Source organism: Uloborus diversus, chromosome 10 (assembly GCF_026930045.1).
Source record: "Uloborus diversus isolate 005 chromosome 10, Udiv.v.3.1, whole genome shotgun sequence".
In the NCBI taxonomy this organism is placed as follows: Eukaryota; Metazoa; Arthropoda; class Arachnida; order Araneae; family Uloboridae; genus Uloborus; species Uloborus diversus.
Window position 1 is genome coordinate 85,924,838 of NC_072740.1, and position 20,542 is coordinate 85,945,379.

General features: G+C 30.3%; 1 protein-coding gene across 1 annotated transcript in view; it reads left to right on the plus strand.

The window, feature by feature from the left end:
- Positions 1-20,542, plus strand: part of LOC129231294 (laminin subunit beta-1-like) — a 103,753-nt gene that overhangs the window by 67,873 nt on the left and 15,338 nt on the right. The window contains exons 18-28 of the mRNA XM_054865582.1: positions 6,791-6,954; positions 8,262-8,486; positions 8,608-8,807; positions 8,891-8,987; positions 9,673-9,864; positions 10,138-10,318; positions 12,199-12,383; positions 13,892-14,127; positions 15,290-15,478; positions 15,655-15,843; positions 15,962-16,125. Coding sequence (XP_054721557.1) covers positions 6,791-6,954; positions 8,262-8,486; positions 8,608-8,807; positions 8,891-8,987; positions 9,673-9,864; positions 10,138-10,318; positions 12,199-12,383; positions 13,892-14,127; positions 15,290-15,478; positions 15,655-15,843; positions 15,962-16,125 — 2,022 coding nt within the window. The remainder of the gene's footprint in view (positions 1-6,790; positions 6,955-8,261; positions 8,487-8,607; positions 8,808-8,890; positions 8,988-9,672; positions 9,865-10,137; positions 10,319-12,198; positions 12,384-13,891; positions 14,128-15,289; positions 15,479-15,654; positions 15,844-15,961; positions 16,126-20,542) is intronic.

Genomic DNA, 20,542 nt, shown 5'->3' on the forward strand with positions numbered 1-20,542 from the left:
TAGCACATTTGTTTTTCATATTACTTTTAATTTTTTGATATGCATTTATTCAAAGCAACGATGCTGAATGCTACAGATTCCCGATAGTTCCCACGAGAAAATTCAAAAAAATAAAGTTGACTATAAATTATGGAAGCGGCTCAATTTTCTATGGAAAATAAAACAATATTTGCAAAATGGAATTTAAATGCTGGGCGTAAGGTGTCATTCATTAATTGTGTAAGGGTCCCAAGGGGGAGGGGGTGGGAAAATCTCTACATACCCTTACTTGGGGGGGGGGGGGGTCAGACCCATTCTTACATAATATTTTCCAAGTCAATATTTTATATTAGAAATCACCCGGTCAAGTGGTTTTGCAGGAATCATATTTCATTTGCATCTGGAAGGTAAAAAATGTTTTAGGATAAGCTGTGTTTTACTTGTTTTTCATTAGACATCGCCCCCAACTACCCCCCCCCCCCTGGTACCTTTCACATGGTGACTTACAGGATAGGATTCATTCAGGTAAAGCAGCACCAGACAGTGGGAGATTAGGGGAATGGAGAAAGCTTAAACATCCAGTTCTAACCAGAAGTTCCCCTCACTTGAAGCATACATATTTGTAGCAACCTTGCGTTGATGGAAGAGGAGGAAGTTTTCATGGTATAGTTGACCACCCTTGTAAGTTGACCACCTGTCTATGTTGACCACTTTTGTCAGGAACGGAATTTGTCCTATCTCATATGATGAAGGAAAACCTCTGTAACTTGACCACCTCTCTATCTTGACCACCTGTCTATCTTGACCACTAATGTACGCCGAATTTGGTTTGAAGTATTGTAGAAAACCCTTTGTAAGTTGACCACTTGGTTTTTTTTTAAAACTTTCTGCAGTAAATTATTTTATTTTATTATTTATTAATTATTATTATTATTATTCTTATTTGATAGCTTTCCAAGAATGTTTTTAATGCTTTGATGACAGAGTAGCATTTTACTATATTCAGTAAATTACCGCCCATTAGCCTAGGCTAAAGCAGAAATACGTGAAATACACCGCCAGCTCAGTCATTTCCAGCCGAGGACTGCAGTTTCATGCTTATTAGCACTCATCAGCCCGGCATAAGAAAATGACTGAGCTGGAGATGGAAAACCACTTAAGGAAGCCAAGAGTGCGAAGCAAACTGGTAGCTTGCTTTTTATTCTCTAAACTGCAGTGTCCATTTGTAAAGTGCATAAGTCTTAGTGCTAGTTTTTTTCTATTTTATCTTCAATTTCTAGGGTCATTAGCCCCTTTAAGGACGCGGGCCCCTCGCACTGCGGGTACACAGATCTGGGCTGCTAATGAGTAAAGTTACATGTTTCTGGTGCAAGGGATTAAGAGACAGGACATTTTAATTTTGCCTTTATGAACTGGGAGAGTCGAGCTTGTTACTCTTTGTGCTATACATAAAAAGGCTTCAAAAAGAAAGTTAGTTGAACTTGAGATTAATAAAAAGTATGAAATATTAAAATTAATTGAAAATGGAGAAATCCAGAGAAAATTAGCTGGCATATATGGAATTTCTAAACCTACAATGTCTAATATAGTTAAAAACAAGGAAAAAATAACAAAATTATTTTTTGTTTATTATTAAAATACTAATAGGTATTTTTAATTATTGTTTCACTTTCAATAATGTTAAACACTGAAAGTGAGTTTAACAGAAAGAGTAAGGGTGAACTCTACAGAAAATGAATACATGATGCAAGAAATGACAAAAAAAAAAGGGAAAGATTACCGCCCTTTATAAGTTGACCACCTGTCTAAGTTGACCGCCAAAGTGCTGAACCGCAAGTGGTCAACTTACACAGGTTTCACTGTATCACAGCACATCTGTTGAGGTTTGTTTTTGACGTATTTGTTACATACATGCAATGTGTGCCAACTTATTGCAAGGATTTTCTCATCTCTGTTTTATAATTGAATCATATGTTAGGTATTAAAATATGGTGTATTTGTTGCCTTGTACCTTGTAGCAACAGATCCAATACTGAATCAAATAGCAGTATTTTGCCTGATGGTTATTCAGATAAAGGTACATTTATTAATGAAAAATCTTTTTTTCTTTGGGGAGAACTTTTTGTTCTAAATGACATATTTTATTTTGGTTTACTTATTACTTTTTTGAGGGAAAGAGGTTCTTTAATTTTGTTTGAATTATACTTAAATTCTTTTTCCCTTGCCGGAAGGGGGGGGGGGGCAGTAGTATTTCCATTTGGTACTTTCTGCATTGTAGGGGGAGGGGAGTGGGATTTTTTTTATTTATTTATTGCATTATGGTATTGCACATTTTAGTTTAGTTTTTCCTCTAGGGGAAGGAAGTAAAACTTCGATTATATATTTTTCTAATGAGGAACCTGCGTGGTTTGGGTAATCGCGGAACGTTGATTGATTTGAATAGGGCTTCTACTTAAAACTCCCAAAAATCAACTCAGTTTTTAAAAAACTGACTTGGATTCTTCAAAATTACAGCTTAAAATTAGCTAAAAATGGAACAAAGCTCACGTGACACAAAAAGAGGAGGAGCATGCACAACATCAAGATTCAGTCCCTGGGTTACAATAGAACCGGTTCCGAAGGAGTCGAAACGAAGGGGATAGGAGCGTGCGCAGCGTGGTTTGCCGTTGTTTATTGAAAACAAAGGTGCTCTTATTTTGATCTTCGAAAGGGGAAGAGGTGTATATCTTAGCTGAATCACCCACCCTCAACCCCCGAAATTCCGACAACAAGAAAACTGACTTTGAATTGAATATCAATATTTTATTCACAAGTAAATAAATTCAAATTGTTTACACAATAAATTAAATACAGAGCATTTATTGACCCTCTCTATGTCATGGGCGTACGGTTTATTGAGACACAACCGCCCCCCCCCCCTTTTGAAAAATTCATTTTGAGCTGTACATTATTAACTAATTCAAAATAAAATCACTTTAAAGTAAAATTTAAAAGTTAATAAAGAAAACAAAAATGAAAGATTTATTTCTATATTTATGGATACCACTCAGAATTTTACAAACTAGACCAGTGCCAGTGACTGCAGGACCTGACTAACTAAAATTGAGGCCAAGGCCTACAATGCTTTGGAAGCCCCCCCCCCCCCCCCTCTATTCTATCACTTTAAGTCAACGCAAAATAATGTTTAACATTTACTTAAAACATGATTCATGATTTTTTTTTTTTCATTTTCACAAAAATACATGATTTTTCAATGCTGTGCATAGGTTTTTTAAAAACTCGAAGCCCCTTAGGAAGATTGACCCCAGGCCCAATGACTAGTAGACATGTGCCTTAATCAGGCCTGAGTGACTGTCACAGCTTGCAAAACATGCTGACATTCATAAAACAGTATTTGTGTTCATAAATGAGGCAGAGCAAATGAACACTACTTGCCATTTTATCCATGAAAAATAATGACACTCAAAAGAAAAATTAAGAAGATATCAAACAAAATGCTAGTGTCAAATAGGCAGATACCTCTCCCCACATGGAATATGGGGGAATAAACCTTCTTAATTTAATACTTTATAACATTAAACAAATATCAACTTTACTGTTTTCTATCTTTGTGTGTCAAATTTATGCGCTTTTTTTTCCTAATGGCGTTGTTTCCATCAGTCAAAAGTACTACTTTTAATCACTGAAGTTTATAGAACGAAAAAGAAATAACAGAGAGCCAAGAAAATCTTTTATTTTCAAAACGTTAAGTTTTTAATTAATTTTTCAAAACGTCCGATTTTTAAAACAAGGTGTGGTCTTTATGACATCAAAAGCGATGAACTTTGGTGCGCACTTCACTGGCGCTCTGAATGTTTACTCTTGCTGTATAGCACGTTTCCAGGTTATGATAATTCAGAAGCGAATTAAATATTGTGCTCTGCGGTAATGGCATCAGTGAATGGTATTTCATCACTTGTGATGTCATGTGCAGAAGCGTAAAGAAAGGAAATTGAATCTGCGCACCGATTAAAATAATTTTTAAGAATATTAAACTTTGTCAAATTATTTAAAAAATGATCAAATCCTATGTTTTTAAGCATGTTCTTTCAGGAAAAAATATTTCCTATAAATTTCGGGAACAACCCCATTCTCTTTACCTTTTTTTTATTTTGGCCAGTTCAAATTGATATTATTGATCTGAAAAATAACACGTAATGTGTTAGGTTAATTAATATTCGTTATTTTTGTGCTTTTAAATGCTTATACATGTTTTCCGATTGATTTAAATGCATAGTGAATTAATTTTTGATTGCTTCTTTTTTTTTAATCTGATGTAGTGACATTTTACAGATAAATATAATTTAGTTTTTTAACAGTATTCCTTTTTTCGAAATTGTTTTTGAAAAGCTAACACTTAATAAATATAAATAAAAGTTTCATTTGCTACTTTTTTATATTAATTACTTATATAATTCATATTTTTATTCATTAACAATTCAATTACGAAGACGTTCATCTATTGTGCATTGAAGTTACAACGAACCAGCTTAATTTTTCTGGTCACATGGGGGGGTGGGGGAGGGTAACGTCACGTCTTCGTACGACCCGGGTTTTAGACGCAGAAGTTAGAGCAGAGGAAAGTAATACAAATTAATAAATGAAAACTATATTAATCTTTATTGTAACTCCTTTCGAATTTTCTACTTCTTTCAATATGTTTTGAAGTAAAAAGGAAATATGATTTTAAATTTAAAATTTTTGAGAATTTATCATTTCTTCAATACGTTTCTTCCTCATTTTTATTGTTTGCTCGTAAAGTATTTTATTTATTCATTATTTTTATTCATGAATTTTGCTGACTAGAGATGCAAATCATTCAAAAAGCCTCTTCATTTTTTTTTAAATCTTAAAAATTACTCAAAATTCAAATCAAGACTTTTGATTTCAATAATTGTTTTCATGCTATAGTTGAAGCAGAGCAAAATGAAATAAATCAATACATGAAAAATAACATTCCATCCTCAAAGAAAATAAACTCGTTTCAATTCGAAGAATAATATTAAAAAAAAAAAAAAAAGAAGTGATCAGGGATAGCTTTTGTAAAAAGTAAAACAATTTTATATAATTAATATACAATTCTGTTAGTTTCTGTAAAGTAACTTTTTCAACAGAAGAGTGAATAACACAGTTTAGTTTTTTTTTCTCTCTCTCTTTTTAATAGTGTTGATGGCATTGCACTATTTTTATCTCTGGGTACTCTAAAAATATTCAACTTGTTATGTACGATTCTGAATATTTCAATGAGGTAAAATATAGTACTTGCAGTTCGGCAGTTTGTGCGTGTAGCCATCTTGAGAATGATAGCAATGTTCTATACACGCACGTGCGACCAGTGCCCGAAGGAGCGAGGAGCGGGAATGAATCTTGACGTCATCAGCGGAGATGGGGAAACTAAGGGGGCGGGGCTAATCAGGAGACTTTAAAAATTAATTTAAAAATAACTAGCAGTCCGAATGAACTGAAATCGGTGTCTATCGTTAAAAAATGACTTAAATTTTCATTTAAAAAAATAAAAAAAAAGCATGCAGGTTCCTCATTGTAGTGCATATTTTAATTAGCTCTATTTAATTTAAATCTTATTTTTTCTGGTCGTGTTTTTTATTTGAATATTGAATATTTATTGCTGCTACATTGGTCAGGTATTAAGAACTTCTGATAAACACTGAAAACTACTGAAAGTTGTTAAGGTTACTGCTACTCAATAAAAGAGTCGCATCTTCAACCAAAGTAATTTTCTCGTCTCTCCAGCACTTTTTGTATACCGATGCCATGCCTTTATGTAATAGAATAGATAAATTGCTATGGAAATTGAGTTTTAGATCAAATATCAAAACATTTTATTTTTTAAACTTTATTGAACATTTGTTTTTGTCCAAAAGTTGTCTTTTATGATTTTTTAAAAATCAGATCCAATGCAACCTCATTTAACTAGACTCACTGGGACCAAAGGCATTGTGGATAAACAGAAATCCAGATAATCTGAGTAATAAGCAAAACACATTTTTAAATAGGGCTACTTATCTTTTATTGCAGCAAAATAGCAACGCTTTGCTTCAAAGCTTCATAGTGCTTGTTTCTCTGAATACACCATATTTGTTTGTTAAATTAGTTCTGTACTTAATTGTGTATTTTATGCAGGAGTTATATGTTTATAATTAAAATAAAAGCCAAATATTTGACCTATTTATAGTTCTATTCTTGCAGTCATAATTAAAAGTTATTATTTAAGTAAATATAAATTTTTTAAACTTGTCAATCTGATCTTTGTTGCATAACCACTACTTGGGCCCATTATATTTTCATACACTCTCCAGCAGTTTTTGTATTCTCATGTCATACTATCTGATTGCAATGATTGAAGAAAGCATTTAACCTTATCTTCCAATTTGCAATCATTGCCGAAGTTCATTATTTCCAAATATTCTTTTAACTATGAAAGTTGATATTCACCAAGTGCCTAGCATAGCTGGAAGTTCTTAGAAGTGCCTAGCATAGCAGTATTATTAATTTTCAGTATTATCTTATTTTCTGCATTTTATTCATAGTGCAGAGTTTAATCTAATTAAGGACATATAATTTTTAATTAATTTTTATTTATTTATTTTTTGAAAGATTTATTGTTGTATGTACTTTAAACCTATTCTGGTTAAGATGTCACTCTGCTTATAATAACGTTTTGTTGATAGTCTGAAGGGGGACCTAGTAACAAGGTTATGTATGTATAAAGTATACATAGTTATTTAATCATGTATTATTTTGATTTCAATAGGTGTGACACTGGGTATTATGGGGATCCTAGAATTGGTATTGGTATCCCATGCCGTCCATGCCCGTGCCCTGGTATTGCTAACAGTGGTCTTAGTCATGCTCAAAGTTGTGAACTTGATCCACGAACACAGAACGTGATATGCTTATGTGACATCGGATATGCAGGTAGTATTGTTTTGATCTCTAAATTGTGGTCTTTCAAAAATGAATTTATTGAAGAAATGTTAAAAATATATGAAAATAAAAGTTTGTTATTTATCTACTTATTTATCAGGTCTCGCAGCTGAATATTTTTTTTATCCCAAGTCGTTATAATTTTTGATTCTTTTAAATTTTAGTCAGTTTTCCCTTTATCTTGGAATTTTTTTTCGCAAATGATTTTATATTACATTTTTTGTCAAGTGCTGCTGTCAAACCCTGCTATAGCAAACCAGGGATATAGCAATCGTCAGGTTTTAGCAAACTTTTTAAATGGTAGGAACTGAAACCCCATGTCATTAAAATACAATTTCAATTGCTTGTAATGATCTGCAGACACAAAATTGACTGTAGTGATCCAAAATTTTCTGATATTTTAAGCTTTTTTAGCCCTTGTGACCTTTCTCACCATTTGTTCCCTCAGCAAACACCATCTTCTGCATTTATCCCTTTTACGTAATAATACCCCGTCTAAACCATATTCCTCATCTATTGTTCTTTTGATAAAGCAACTGTTTGCCAAAAAGGGAAGAAACCCCTTTCCTAGCTACCTTACTTTTCAACTGGAATTTAATCTTTCTATATGTTTGTATGTTAACATCTTTACTTTTCTTAAGTTTTTTTCAAAAATTGACCCTCTACCAAAGTAATTTTTCATTCTATACCAAAACAAAAATGTGATAGGTTGTGCAAGTGCAAGGTTTATTAGCAATTTTTGTACATTCTTTGCTTGTAGAGGTTTTGGAATTCATTTTGCATTGCATAATATGAAAACTAAACTTTAAAAAAAATCATTGCCTTTCATAGAGGGGAAATAGAGCTATATTATAACAATATAAAATATCAAAGAATTTTAGTGTTTCTCAATTTCTGTAAAATTCTTTAATATCTTGAGAATATTTTTTTTCTCTTTGCATTTTCATTTTGGCTATCATTTTTTGTTTAAAATTAATTTATATTTTCTTTCATAAACTAAAATCAAATTAAGAGCTGTTTTTTTTTTTTTTTTTTTTAATATCTAAACAGTCGTGTAAGTACTAGTATTGATTTTTAAAGTTTCTATACATATTGCAAAAAAAAAAAAAAAAATTATTTGATTGTTTATGATGTATTTATATACTTCAATTTCTAATTGTTTGTTCATTTATCTTGTTTCCTTTAAGTTTTGTTCAACTATTATAGTTTTGCTTTTCAATTTACTTACAATATTTTCTTTTTTTTTAAGTATTATTTTCAGTTTTGATACAAAATAGTTATTAAGATCTACTTTTTAGGTGAGAGATGTGATCGCTGTGCAAATAACTATTATGGTGAACCTACTAAACCTAATGGAAAGTGTAAAAAGTGTGAGTGTAACAGAAATACTGATGAGACAGTTGTAGGAAATTGTGATGCTGAGACTGGAGAATGTCTTAAATGTTTGTATAACACTGCTGGTCCTCATTGTGAATACTGTATGGATGGATTTTATGGGGATGCTACCAAACAAGAATGCTTAAGTAAGTTTTATTGTGACTTATGCTTAAAAATTTGTTCAATTTTCAATATGCTGTATCATATACAGAGAAATTTTGATTTAGCAGCACTTATTTTATTTATTTATTTTTTTTTTATTTTCAGAATGTGTTTGCAATTCTCTTGGCACTTCTGATGTGAATGGTCATTGTGATAGAAATACAGGACAGTGTCCATGTCTCCCTAATGTTATTGGAATATCTTGTGACAGATGTGCTCCAATGCATTGGAATATAAGCAGTAAAATGGGATGTAGAAGATGTGATTGTGATGCTTTGGGATCTCATGCTTTTGAGTGTAATGAGGTTAGTTAAATATTTTTTTTAGTTCTTACAAATATCTTTAATTGTTTTGTCGTGTTCTCTCAGAACCTATGTGTTTCTTACAGTTTGATGGTCAATGTCAATGCAAACCAGGGTATGGTGGCAGACAATGTGATGCCTGTCAAGCAAACTATTGGGGAGATCCTCATGTGCAGTGCTTTCGTAAGTTTTAAAATCTCATGAAAGCAATTATACTGGTTTAATATTTTAAAGTTTTTAAAAAACTTTCTCCACTGTTTGGCGACCTTTTGACTAAGTACCTTGAAATGAATTCCTATTCGCTACTGTGCACTAAGGGACTGGGTGAACCTAATTGTTCAAAAATTGTTATAATGTTCATTACACAGCTTTGATAAAATGGTTTGCTGTTCAAATTTTTAAAATTGTTGCTCACTGTAATGTAAACTGGCCCGTTAAGCAATTCTTTGTCTGAATATATGTTTATACATTATTCCTAGTAAAAAGACATTTCATGTGTTACTAGAGTCAATAGTATTCAGACTTTTATGTCCCCCCCCCCCCCCCTCCGGACTGTGTTACTTGTTGTCAAGAAAAGGTTAAATCATGAATGAGATTGTTCATGTGTTCAATCTTGATTAAATTAACAAAAATTTTATTTAAAAAAAAATTATGAAAAACTTGTTCTTTTTCAAAACTTTTATTTTGAAATATGTCATTGTTAGAAATGGTCAAATTAATGCGTAAAGCTATATTTCAACTACTGAAAGAAAAAAATCCTTGATCAAATCAAGTCAAAGAATCATTAATTTGCACAAATTTGAAGCATAATTTGCTGTATAAAAAAAATTTAAAGGCATAAATATATATATTAGTTTTGTTTTTTCAGCTTGTGATTGCAATAGGGAAGGTTCTAAAACATTGCAATGCAGGAGAGAAGATGGCTCATGTGTTTGTTCAGATGGAATTGCTGGAAAACGTTGTGATATTTGTGCTAGAGGTTATACTGGAAATGCACCGTATTGTGATCCATGTGGAGAATGTTTTGAAAATTGGGATGCGATTCTTCAAGAGCTTAAAGGTAAAATTTATATTCATTTTTTTGTGTTATTATGTTTAAAGATCAATAGCAGATTTCTATGTGTAACTATGCTAACTTAATTTGTATGTGTCATTTCATGCATTATCAGGTCCATTTTTAAAGGATTTGGGTAAGGTGCAATGCTTTTTTTTTTTTTTCAAATTTTAATGTTTATTGTATGCAAGTACTGTATTTTACTTGTTAATGTTTTTGATATTTCTTTTGTATGTCACTATTTTTTTACGTTAGAGTTTCTTATCTTACTATCTCTAGATCAAACACAACAGCTACTTGATGATGCTAGTAACATTAAGCAAACTGGAATAACTGGTGCATATTCAAAGGAATTTGCTGCCATGGAAAGCAAACTTGAAGAAGTCAGAGAAATTTTAGCTGATGCTAATATAACTGGATCTGATATTGAAGATTTACAAGATATGGTTGATATGTTAAGGTATTTGGCTCTTACTTTTTTTTCTAGTTAAGTCTTTTTAGCAATCCCATATGCTTAGTTTGTGTGGCAAAAGAACCAGTGGAAATCAGATCAGGGACTTCTGACTAAATGGAAAAGTGAGGTAACGTTTAAAAAGGAAAAAGAAAAATCAAAAATCAGGATTGGGGGGGGGGGGGTGGATACTACTAGGGGTTTGTTGTAAATTATTATTGTTACATATTTTATTATTTATTTATTTATTTATTTATTTATTTGTAGTAGCTATTTTTTGAGCATATAAATTATTGAAAATACAAGTAAAGGTATTTTTTCTAATTAAATTTTTGGACTTAAAACAAACTTTTCCATTTAATTTCAAAACAGAAAATTCAGTTTTAAACTTCAGGTTTACTAATCGTATTGCTGTGAAATTTCAGTAAAAGATTTGACCATAAAGTATTTGCTTCATCAGAAGTATTAATCAGGCTGAAGAAAAATTTAAACCTTCATTTAAAGAGTCATATTAACTATTAGAAAAGTTTCAGTAGAAGATGTCATTTTAATGGATTCCAATTTCTTTCTCATTTTATGGATTAAATATTTCACTCTTATTGCCTATTGACTTCATTTTTCTGCATTCTGTTTTAGCTGCAGAGCAATTTTTAATGTGACGAAATCTTTAAACTTTAATTATCTCTGATGCATTTATGTGAATAAAAAGTATTTTAAACCTTTTGTTGTTATTTGATATAATAAAATGGAATTATTTTTCACCTTATGAATAATCACAAATGAAACTCAAAAGTATCCATATGTGTAATATTTTCCCTGTGAATCATATATTTATACTTAACCATTTATTTTTTGATAATACTTTTGATAATACTATTCATGTATGATTGAACATAAACTGAAATACTTGTCAAAATTAAACCTTAATCTTAGCTGCAGAAAGATCCTTGTATTCCACATTGCAAAATAAATTCTCTTAATAAGTTTAAGTTGTTTCATATTTTTATTTTTTTAATACTTATTTCAAAGCATTTAAATGGGGAATAGTACAATGATTATAGTAAAATTGTTTTTATACACATTGTACTACATGAATGCTTTTTTTATTTTAAACTCTGCAAACCATGCAGAAAATGAAAATGCATAAGCTGGAAGTATTTTTAATAGTACAACATTTATATATTTCAAAGGTCAAAATAATATTGAAATGCATAATTTGCTTGTAAACTAATTGAGATTTTACAATTTTATTCTGTAAATGCAGTGATATTAATTAAGTAAAACATAATTGATTCTTAAAATGATCTATAAAACTCACAACATCTGATCTAAAATTGCACATTATAAAGATCTGATTTTTTTTTAAAATTTTTTTACTGATAATTTTATTTTTCTCCCCCCCCCCTTTTTTTTGATGTACTTTTAAAAAATGGAACAAAACATTGTACTTTGTTTCATGTTATTTTGGGCAATAAGAACTTCTATTAGTAGGGCATATTGCAAAATATTTAAATACAACACTTTGCAAAATATTTAATTACAAAATACTTTGTCTATCAACTAATGGATTACATCTAAGAATGAACAGGCATGTTGTACTGCACTAAGCCTAATAATTGTTTTGTAGCTCAGAGAAGGTTTTTTTAATATGTAAGTTGGAGAAAATGCTAGTAGAAGAATGCATTTGAAGACTTAAATATTGTATTCAAATAAGAGAGAAGTATCTTGATTCCAAGATTTTTACTTATCATATTTATACTTATGAAACTATAAATATGCTTATCTAGTTTACAAATCAAGTTTGTAGACTATTATTTTGGTACCATAAGTTAAATGTTACTGATTTTGTTGTAAATATAAATCTTTATGAGCATTTTTCAACATTTCAGGCAAAACCTGACAATTACACAAGAGCATTTGGATGTTATTGATCATGAGTTGGATAATACAACTCAAAAAATTTATGATGCAAATTTAGCATTAGCAGATTTACGTCGACGAGCTGATGATTTAACAAATGATGCTCAGACTTTGAAAACTAATGCTACTGTTTTGCAAGAAGCAAATGTTGAAGGTAATTATTCCTCTTTTGAAATAAAAAATCCAATTGATATAATTAGAAAAATTAATTGAATTATATTTGCTTTGAATGAAGAATATGTTTCAATGCATTATATATAAATCTACTTATTGTTGCATCAGTTTTTGAACATAAATGCATGTGGAGCAAACACATTTCGGTGCTTTTAAATTATGAAATACACATTTAGGCTAGCTAAACATAAATATTTGTTTCATTTCTTCTTTTTTCCCATCTTCATTTACCTACACTTTTACACATTTTACAAGCAGCTATTCTTGGTCAGTGAGCATATAAGCCATGCTTGTACAAAATTAGCTTCAGATTCATGTGTTTCAGCATTGAATTATGTAATGAAAAGTTTGAACACTTTTAATCATATCTTGAATGTCAACACTGGATTATGCATGCTTAATGTATTCAATAATGCAGAGATTTTCTTAGCATTTGTGGTATGTTTTAATAAGGATTTCAAAAGTTGTGTTTATTACACTTCAAATTCAAGATTCCTTTACTCTCCATTAAGAAGAATCCCAAAAATGGTTTACTTAGGTATTTAAAGATAATTTTTAAAACTTGATTAATTATTATTAAATGATTTAAAATATATTCATATTTGGGACTGAATTCTCTCTTTCTTTTTAAATAGTACACTGAAACCTGTTTTTTTTTTTTTTTTTTTTTTTTTTTTTTTTTTTTTTTTTTTTTTTTTTTTTTTTTGTGTGTAAACTTTAATCAAATTAGGATACAATCGACAAAGTTATCTATAAAATAAGTGCAAGGTAATTATCTTCAAGTGATGAATGTTATTTTGTACCAGTTTACCACAGTAAAATTCATGTGTTGTTAGACTATGTAGAATAATAGTTTTGCATTATGATTGTATGTGAAATGAGAACATTTGTTGACCAAATTTTTTTTAATGTTTGCATGTGCATTTAATCAGATTATAAAAGGTTTGGCTAGATTCCAAGCTGCTGTCGTGTTTTGAATTTGTTTAAAGAAGCAATTCTTAGTTTTTTTCGTACAGATTTGAATCATTTTCTATGTGAGATTTTTATGCAGACCCTATTCACCACATTTAAAAAAAAAAATTATTTAATTGTGCTACGAAAACTTTTTCATAGCTACTGGGGATGTTTTGGGCATTTTTATTTATTTATTTTATTTTTTTTTAATGCGGTTCCTTTCCACCGCACAAAAACAAGTTTGAGAGTAAACATTCTTTTGTAAGATTTGTAATCGACAAAGCAGGTTATTTCTTTGTTCATAAAAAATGTTTTCTTTCCTTTATCAAAGGTAAGATAAAAATAGTCCTTTAATTTGAATAGAAACTTGAATTTCAAGTTGGCATTAATGCTTTTAAGTACAGTAGTGATAAATTTATGCTTTTTTATTGCTTTGCATTTCATTGCAACTCCATTTTAAACTTTGCTTTAAAATTACCTTTAATAGTGAATATGAGGGTGCAATATAGTTAAAATCTTTTTTTCTATATGCAGGTGCTTTTAACATAACTAAGAAGGCCAAAATAAGATCTGATGCTGCTGAAAATAAAGTGAGAGACTCGAGAGCAGTCATCCATGAGTCAGAGGGTCATCGTCATAGAACAGAAAGGTTGCTTGAAACTGCTACAAATCTGTATAATCAGACATATTTACAAAATGAAGCTGCTCTAATGAAAATATCAGGGAAAATAGGCCAAATAGAAGAAGAAATACCACAACTTAATCACATAGTAAGAATTTGTTTCATCTACTGTTCTTAATGAGCATGAGTCACCAATTTCAAAATCATACTAGCTTTTGGTTTGTCTGCTTTGTAAATTTGAACTTTTTTAACTTTGAAATGGTATTCAAATCATTTTAAAAGCTTTTTGTTCTTTGTTCTTTTTGTGTTGAGAAAAACGTTGCACAATGGTCAGATAAAGTCAAAGAGAATTTTATTTTAAATATTAGTTTTATATTTCTCAAACTATCCCCAAGTCTCTTCAGATTAAAATATCCACAGGCTGTTCTTTGTGTAACTCCAAACAAACCAATGACTTTTGAGCATTTAGAAAGTTGTATTGCATTATCTCTATATGAGGACATTGTCAAAAAATATTGGGGAGCTAGTGAACTAATGATCTCAAATTAGTTCTAAAGTTTACTCAGGGGTATTATTACTGTTTTTTTTTTTTTTTTTTGATTTAAAATTGAGGCAAAATACTTGTTTTTTGCAAAAAAAAAAAAAGGAGACTTAGACTTCCGGCTAACTGTATTTTCCCCTTTCAAATGCAATTTGGTTATGATATTGATGAATTTATAGCATAAATGAAAAATTTGTTTATTTGTCATGTTAATTAACATGAAGCTTTTAGCACAAGAAGCATTCATCATCAACTTATACTATTAAAGCTAAATTTTGACTTCGCTCAATTTGTTTGAACTTACTTAAGTTTTAAAGTTTTGTTCCCAGTTATCAAATTAAACATTGACATTTTGTTTGTTTCTTTATGAAGCAATCATCTTTTTGACAGCATCAAATCATTAGTTTGAATAATTTACTGTTGGCTGACAAATTTCACGGAAATGGTATCTGCTGCTCCACTGAAGTTAAGATCTAAATGTGGCTCTAAAAATACAAAATTAAAAGAAAAAAGTAAAAAAAAAATTAGTGAAATGAAGTAAGTTACTCAGATGTTGAGAAAAAGAGAAAAAAGTTCCTTTTTATGACACTATTATGTGTGGTTATCTGTTGATCATGTTTATAAACATCATTTCTTTGCAAAAAGAATAATGGTTCCTCAAAAATCCTAGCTGCTGTCAGGAGTGGTCTAGGAAAGGAGTTTGATTTTTTTAATTTCAGTAAAACATATGTAAGTCATGCTTATTTCAACCTATTTTTTATGTACACAGGTTTGTGATGGACATGGAACAGTTTCAAAATGTGATTCTTTATGCGGAGGAGCTGGATGCGATAAATGTGGAGGGCTCAGCTGTGATCTTGGTGCTGTAACCAGGGCTGATAATGCTTATGATCTTGCAAAAGATGCTGAAAAAGTGATTCGCGAGAAGGAAGGAAAATCAAAGAGTTTATTAACTGAAGTAAGGATCTTTTATTTATAATGGTCATACTAATGCTAATGGTCTCTTTTGCTAACTATTTCTAGTGTTTATAAGCTGAACATCAAGTCTGGTATTGAACTACTACTTAAGTTTTCTGAGTGCAATTTTATTCACAATTAATTTTCAAAAGGTTTCACTGGATACTTCTGTTGCAGGTTGGGGAAGCAAGACAGGATGCAGATGAAGCTTTAGAAGAAGCTAGATTAGCTCATGAACGGGCACAAGCAGCAAAAAATAGATCTGAAAATGCTACTGGTGTAATTGAAGAATTGCTTGATAAGATTGATATATTTTTAGAAAGTGGAGGTGCAAAACCTGCTGAAATTAGAGAGTTGGCTGAAGAGGTACTTTTTTGTGCAATTACAAAAATCATCCAGTTGAACTGAAATCTTCTATTTAAAATAGATGATAAAGATTTTAAAATTATGTTAAAATAAAGACTAATTTTGTATACTTTTTCAGTGCTTACGTCTCTCAATATCTTTAGAACCAGAGCAAATTCGAATCCTTGCAAGGCAGATTAATGATACTATTGCCAATTTAACCAACATAGATGCAATTCTAGATGCAACTGCGAGTGATCTTGCTGAAGCTCAAGCTTTAAAAAATAGAGCAGACAGAGCTAAGTACGTGTTTTCTTTTATGTAAAATCATTCAAAAACATTGAGATAATTATCTATATAAATTAAAGTGCAAGCTTTTACACAATGCTGCTAAAAATGTTTTTCTTATTTCATGCAAAAATTGTTCAAATATTCAGACAGGCATTCCAGCTGCTCATTTGGAATTTTCTTCCTTTACATTTTACTTTCAGTCTTTTCCTTATTTTATTCATTTCATTTATTATGTTATTCGAGAAGAATGATATTCTATATAAAAATTTGAAATGTTGTATTCTATTTGAAGTTCTTATGATTAAGCATTCATCTTTTCTGAAGGGTTTTTGAGCATTTTTATTCTTTTAGTTTTCTTTTTACATGGTGGCGACAGATCAGGGAAAAGTCAGGGAAATATCAGGGAATTTTCAAAAAATAACAAAAAATCAGGGAAAATTGATTTTATGAAGAAAAAAATTTTTTTTTCTGCTTTTCAAAATTAAGTGCTCTAATTCCCTATGCATTTTCCGCTAATTATCTGTTAAAAAAAAGTAAAATTAATGAGGTGCGATTATACACTGCCGCATATTTGTGCATCTTTTTTCCCCAATGTCAAAGTATTGAATCTTACTTCTTAACTACAGGATGAACTTCCTAAGATTGCTTCTGTGTCTGTTTGGTTGTTTATTTTACATATCTTGAAATTTCCTTTTCCGCTTTCAATGCTACGTAAAATAAACAACCATACAGGCAAAGAGGAAGCTTTCATTAATGCCTTAGCTTCTTTTCTTTCTTTTTTTTTCTTGCATTTCAAAGTTGTTTGTTACAAGCAATCTAAGATTTTTTTCGTTACATACTGAAATCATTTTAAATAGAGTTAACTTGTGTACTTAAGTAAATATCTTTATTTTTTTATTGTTAAAATGTTGTATTCGTTCATAAAACCTATGTTCTTAATTAGACAAAAGCTCCCTATGAATGGATGTCAAATGCTTTCATCTGTTTTGCGTAAATATGTCAATTACTTATATAAGAATAACTACATTACTTTTATTCTTTCACTATTACTTTTTATTCTTGCAACAATTATTATGCTGTTTGACAAAATAATTTCAATTACTTTTTAGTTCTATCATAAATACACATATGTTTTTAAGAGTAATTTTAATAGTTTCTTAAAATTCTTATGCTAAGTGGTTTCTGGAAGTAAAGTATTTTTTTTTTTAATTTTCTACAATCTTTCCATGTAGAAAAATTTAATATACTGTTTTGTAGGGTTTTTTCCCAAAAAAAATTGTCTTGATATTTTTTTTTTAGAGACGTACCGAGTACTCGGTAACTACTCGGTACTCGGCCAATTTGCCAAGTACTCGGTAATCGGCCAAATTTTGATCAGGTACTCGGCCATTACTGAGTAGTTGTAAAAAATTTAACATTGTTCAAAGCAGAGTTTACAATTAATAAAAAAGTGCAAGTATATAATATAATGCAATCATTTACAAGTCAAATTTAAATTTTGAAAATAATGAAGTTTGTTATGCTTTAATGGAGTAAATCTTTTATTTTAATACCCCAAAGTTAATGAAACTTGTTAATGGATTTTTGTCACAAACAAAATTATTTATAAGAAGAGCATAAAAACTCCTTTTCTTAAAAAATAAAATAAAGTTAAAAGCACAAATGTGCAGGAACACTGCAGACACGTGTTTTGGCATTACAAGGAATGCTTTTATCAATGCACAAAATGTGAGCTTATGGATTTAAAGACATACAACAAAAGTCAGATTTTTTTTTACATTCATTAGCTCACATTTTATTCACTGAAAAAGACATTCCTTGTAATGCAGAAACCCATGTCTGCAGTGCTCCTGCACATTTGTGCTTTTAACCTTGCTTCATTTACTTTTAAAAATTATTTATCTTTGGCGGACTAGAAATATATAGATTGATATAATTTGTTTTAATTCCAAATTGATTAATCCTACCTTTTACTTATTTGTTAATTTTTAATTTAAAAAATAACTTATTTAAAAATAATTGGCACAAACAAAATCTTTTAAATAATGCGTAGTTAAATTTCAGCTGGAATTTTGTTTTAAAAACTATTATTTGGGCATGGAGGTCTATACTAATATTCCAATGAGTTCAAAATTCGTCATGTATGTGTCGGTGGTTCTTCTTAAAACATAACTGGTACTCGGCTACTCGGCCAAAGTGCGACTTGGTACGTCTCTAGTTTTTTTAACCATTTTATTTAAAAAGTAGCATCTTTTTAAAATATATCTTTAGGTCATCTACTTTACACAACTTAAAACGTTTAAAATACTGCATTTTATACAAACCTACAATGGATTTCAAGTAGAACAAAGAAAAAAAACCATTATCATTGGTAACGTAAATCAGGGAAATTTGGTGAACTTAATCGGGGAACTTTTTTTCACAGTTCCTGTCGCCACCCTGTTTTATTACAAAATCAGACCCCGAAGAGTTCCTACTTTTCCTACTTTTTAGAGCTCTCTCCTTATTTTCCTACTTTTCCCCCTACTTTTTTTTTCTTTAGTATAGCACTTCTAATTGTGCATTGATTCTTATTTTTACAATGCCACACCGATAATTTTCTGCATGTTTCAATTTTAAAAAGCAAAAGAAACAAGCGGATCCTGAACTTTTCATTCATTGACTACAGTAATTTCTGGAAGGAATGCAGTGGCGTCTACGTTTTTAAAAGTTACATTTTCGTAAGTGACTTTTTTGCTGTAGCGGCGTTTATAATCGAGTTTTCTTTTTATCGCCTCGACTTTAGTCCTACTGTTTTAACAAAACAATAAAGAAATAGATACTGGCCCATTCTGATACAATTATATATTATTTACTCGTCAGAAGCTTTAATTAAAGTAAATGGCCGACTGTTCAAAAAGTGTAGGAAAAGCCGAATTTCCTATTCACTAATTTTTTGTATAGAGGATTACAAGTGAAATGGAGCTCTATTTAAACAGATAGACAATGTAAAACCTTAAAAGGAATGTAAGAAAACAAGAAATGAAAACCCTATACACTGTGCATACTTTATTGATGTTAGTACAAAATAAAAGTGACAGATAACAGAAATTCACAAAAACGAACCACTTCAAAAAGAATCGTGGAAACGAACTTTTTTCATACATAAATATGATTATTGTTCATTCTAAATTGTAAACATAATTATAAAATTTATTTTTCTTTCTTTACAAAGAATATTTGCAAAAAAAAAAGGAACACGGCAAAACCTAGATGGGCAAAACGTTCCCGATTTTCAGAGGAAAATCGAAAATCAATTTAAATGCGAAATTCCCTTTTTATTTCTTCACATTTTTAAAAGTTGGGGGGATTTTCATGTGCTGCGTTTATGACAATGCCGCATTTCTGAATATTTAAAAAAAATTATGAGACTCTTACTCTTTTAGGGGTGCGGCAATTAGACCGATGCGGCGTATCTACTGTAAATTATTGTACTTAAGGCACCTGATCAAATGGAGGGGGGAGAAAGAGTTATTTTGATGCCTGGTGTCCCCCCCCCCTCACTCTCAATTTCGTGAACAATTTCCAAATGAATATTTTTGTTGTATGGTGAGGATTGAGAGAAACTACATGCCTTCCCTTTTATGCATAGCGAAACATTAGTAACGGATCTTTGTCTTTGATAAAAATGTTATGTTTACCATGTGCATGGATTTTTCCTTTTTCTTTTTTCTCCCTGTGACAAAAATTTTGGAACAAAAAGGAGGTAAAAATCATCAAACCAGTAAAACAATATTCGTTTTTATTGCTAGATTAAAATTAAAACTGACCCGTCATTTTGATTTTTCCTCCGGGGAGGGCTAGCCAACTATGTATACTGAGTGCAAATTTTATCTGAAAACAACAAAAACTGCACAAACTTGTATAGTTAACCATTAATTTTCCAATGCCAGGAAGGGGAGAAATTGACCCCACTGACACCCATTAATGACGAGCCTGAAACAAAAATTTGTTGAATGCTAAAAATACATAATATAATACAAACCCTTTAGTTTACTTATTTCGTTATTCATTTAGTTTCATTATTTTATTAATTCTATGTCTCATATTTCAGAAAAAATTTATTTTAGTTCTGCATTTTCAGTCTTTTTCCTTTTTTTTTTCAAATTCCAACATCTGCCCCTGTTTATGCAAGAACGCATGTCAGCTGCTGATTTTTTTAAACTAAAACTAATTTAATATTTCTTAATCTTTTGCTTTTTGTATCATAGGTTATGTCAACAGGAGCTGAATGTGTTAGTATTTTCAAATGATAAATGGATGCTCTCAAAGGAATGTTTTCGTTTTTAGCCAAACAAATCTTTTACAAAAATGCTTTTATTGCACCAAAATATGAGTTTTATTATTATTATTGATTTTTTTTTTGGCGATCACTATATTACATTTTATT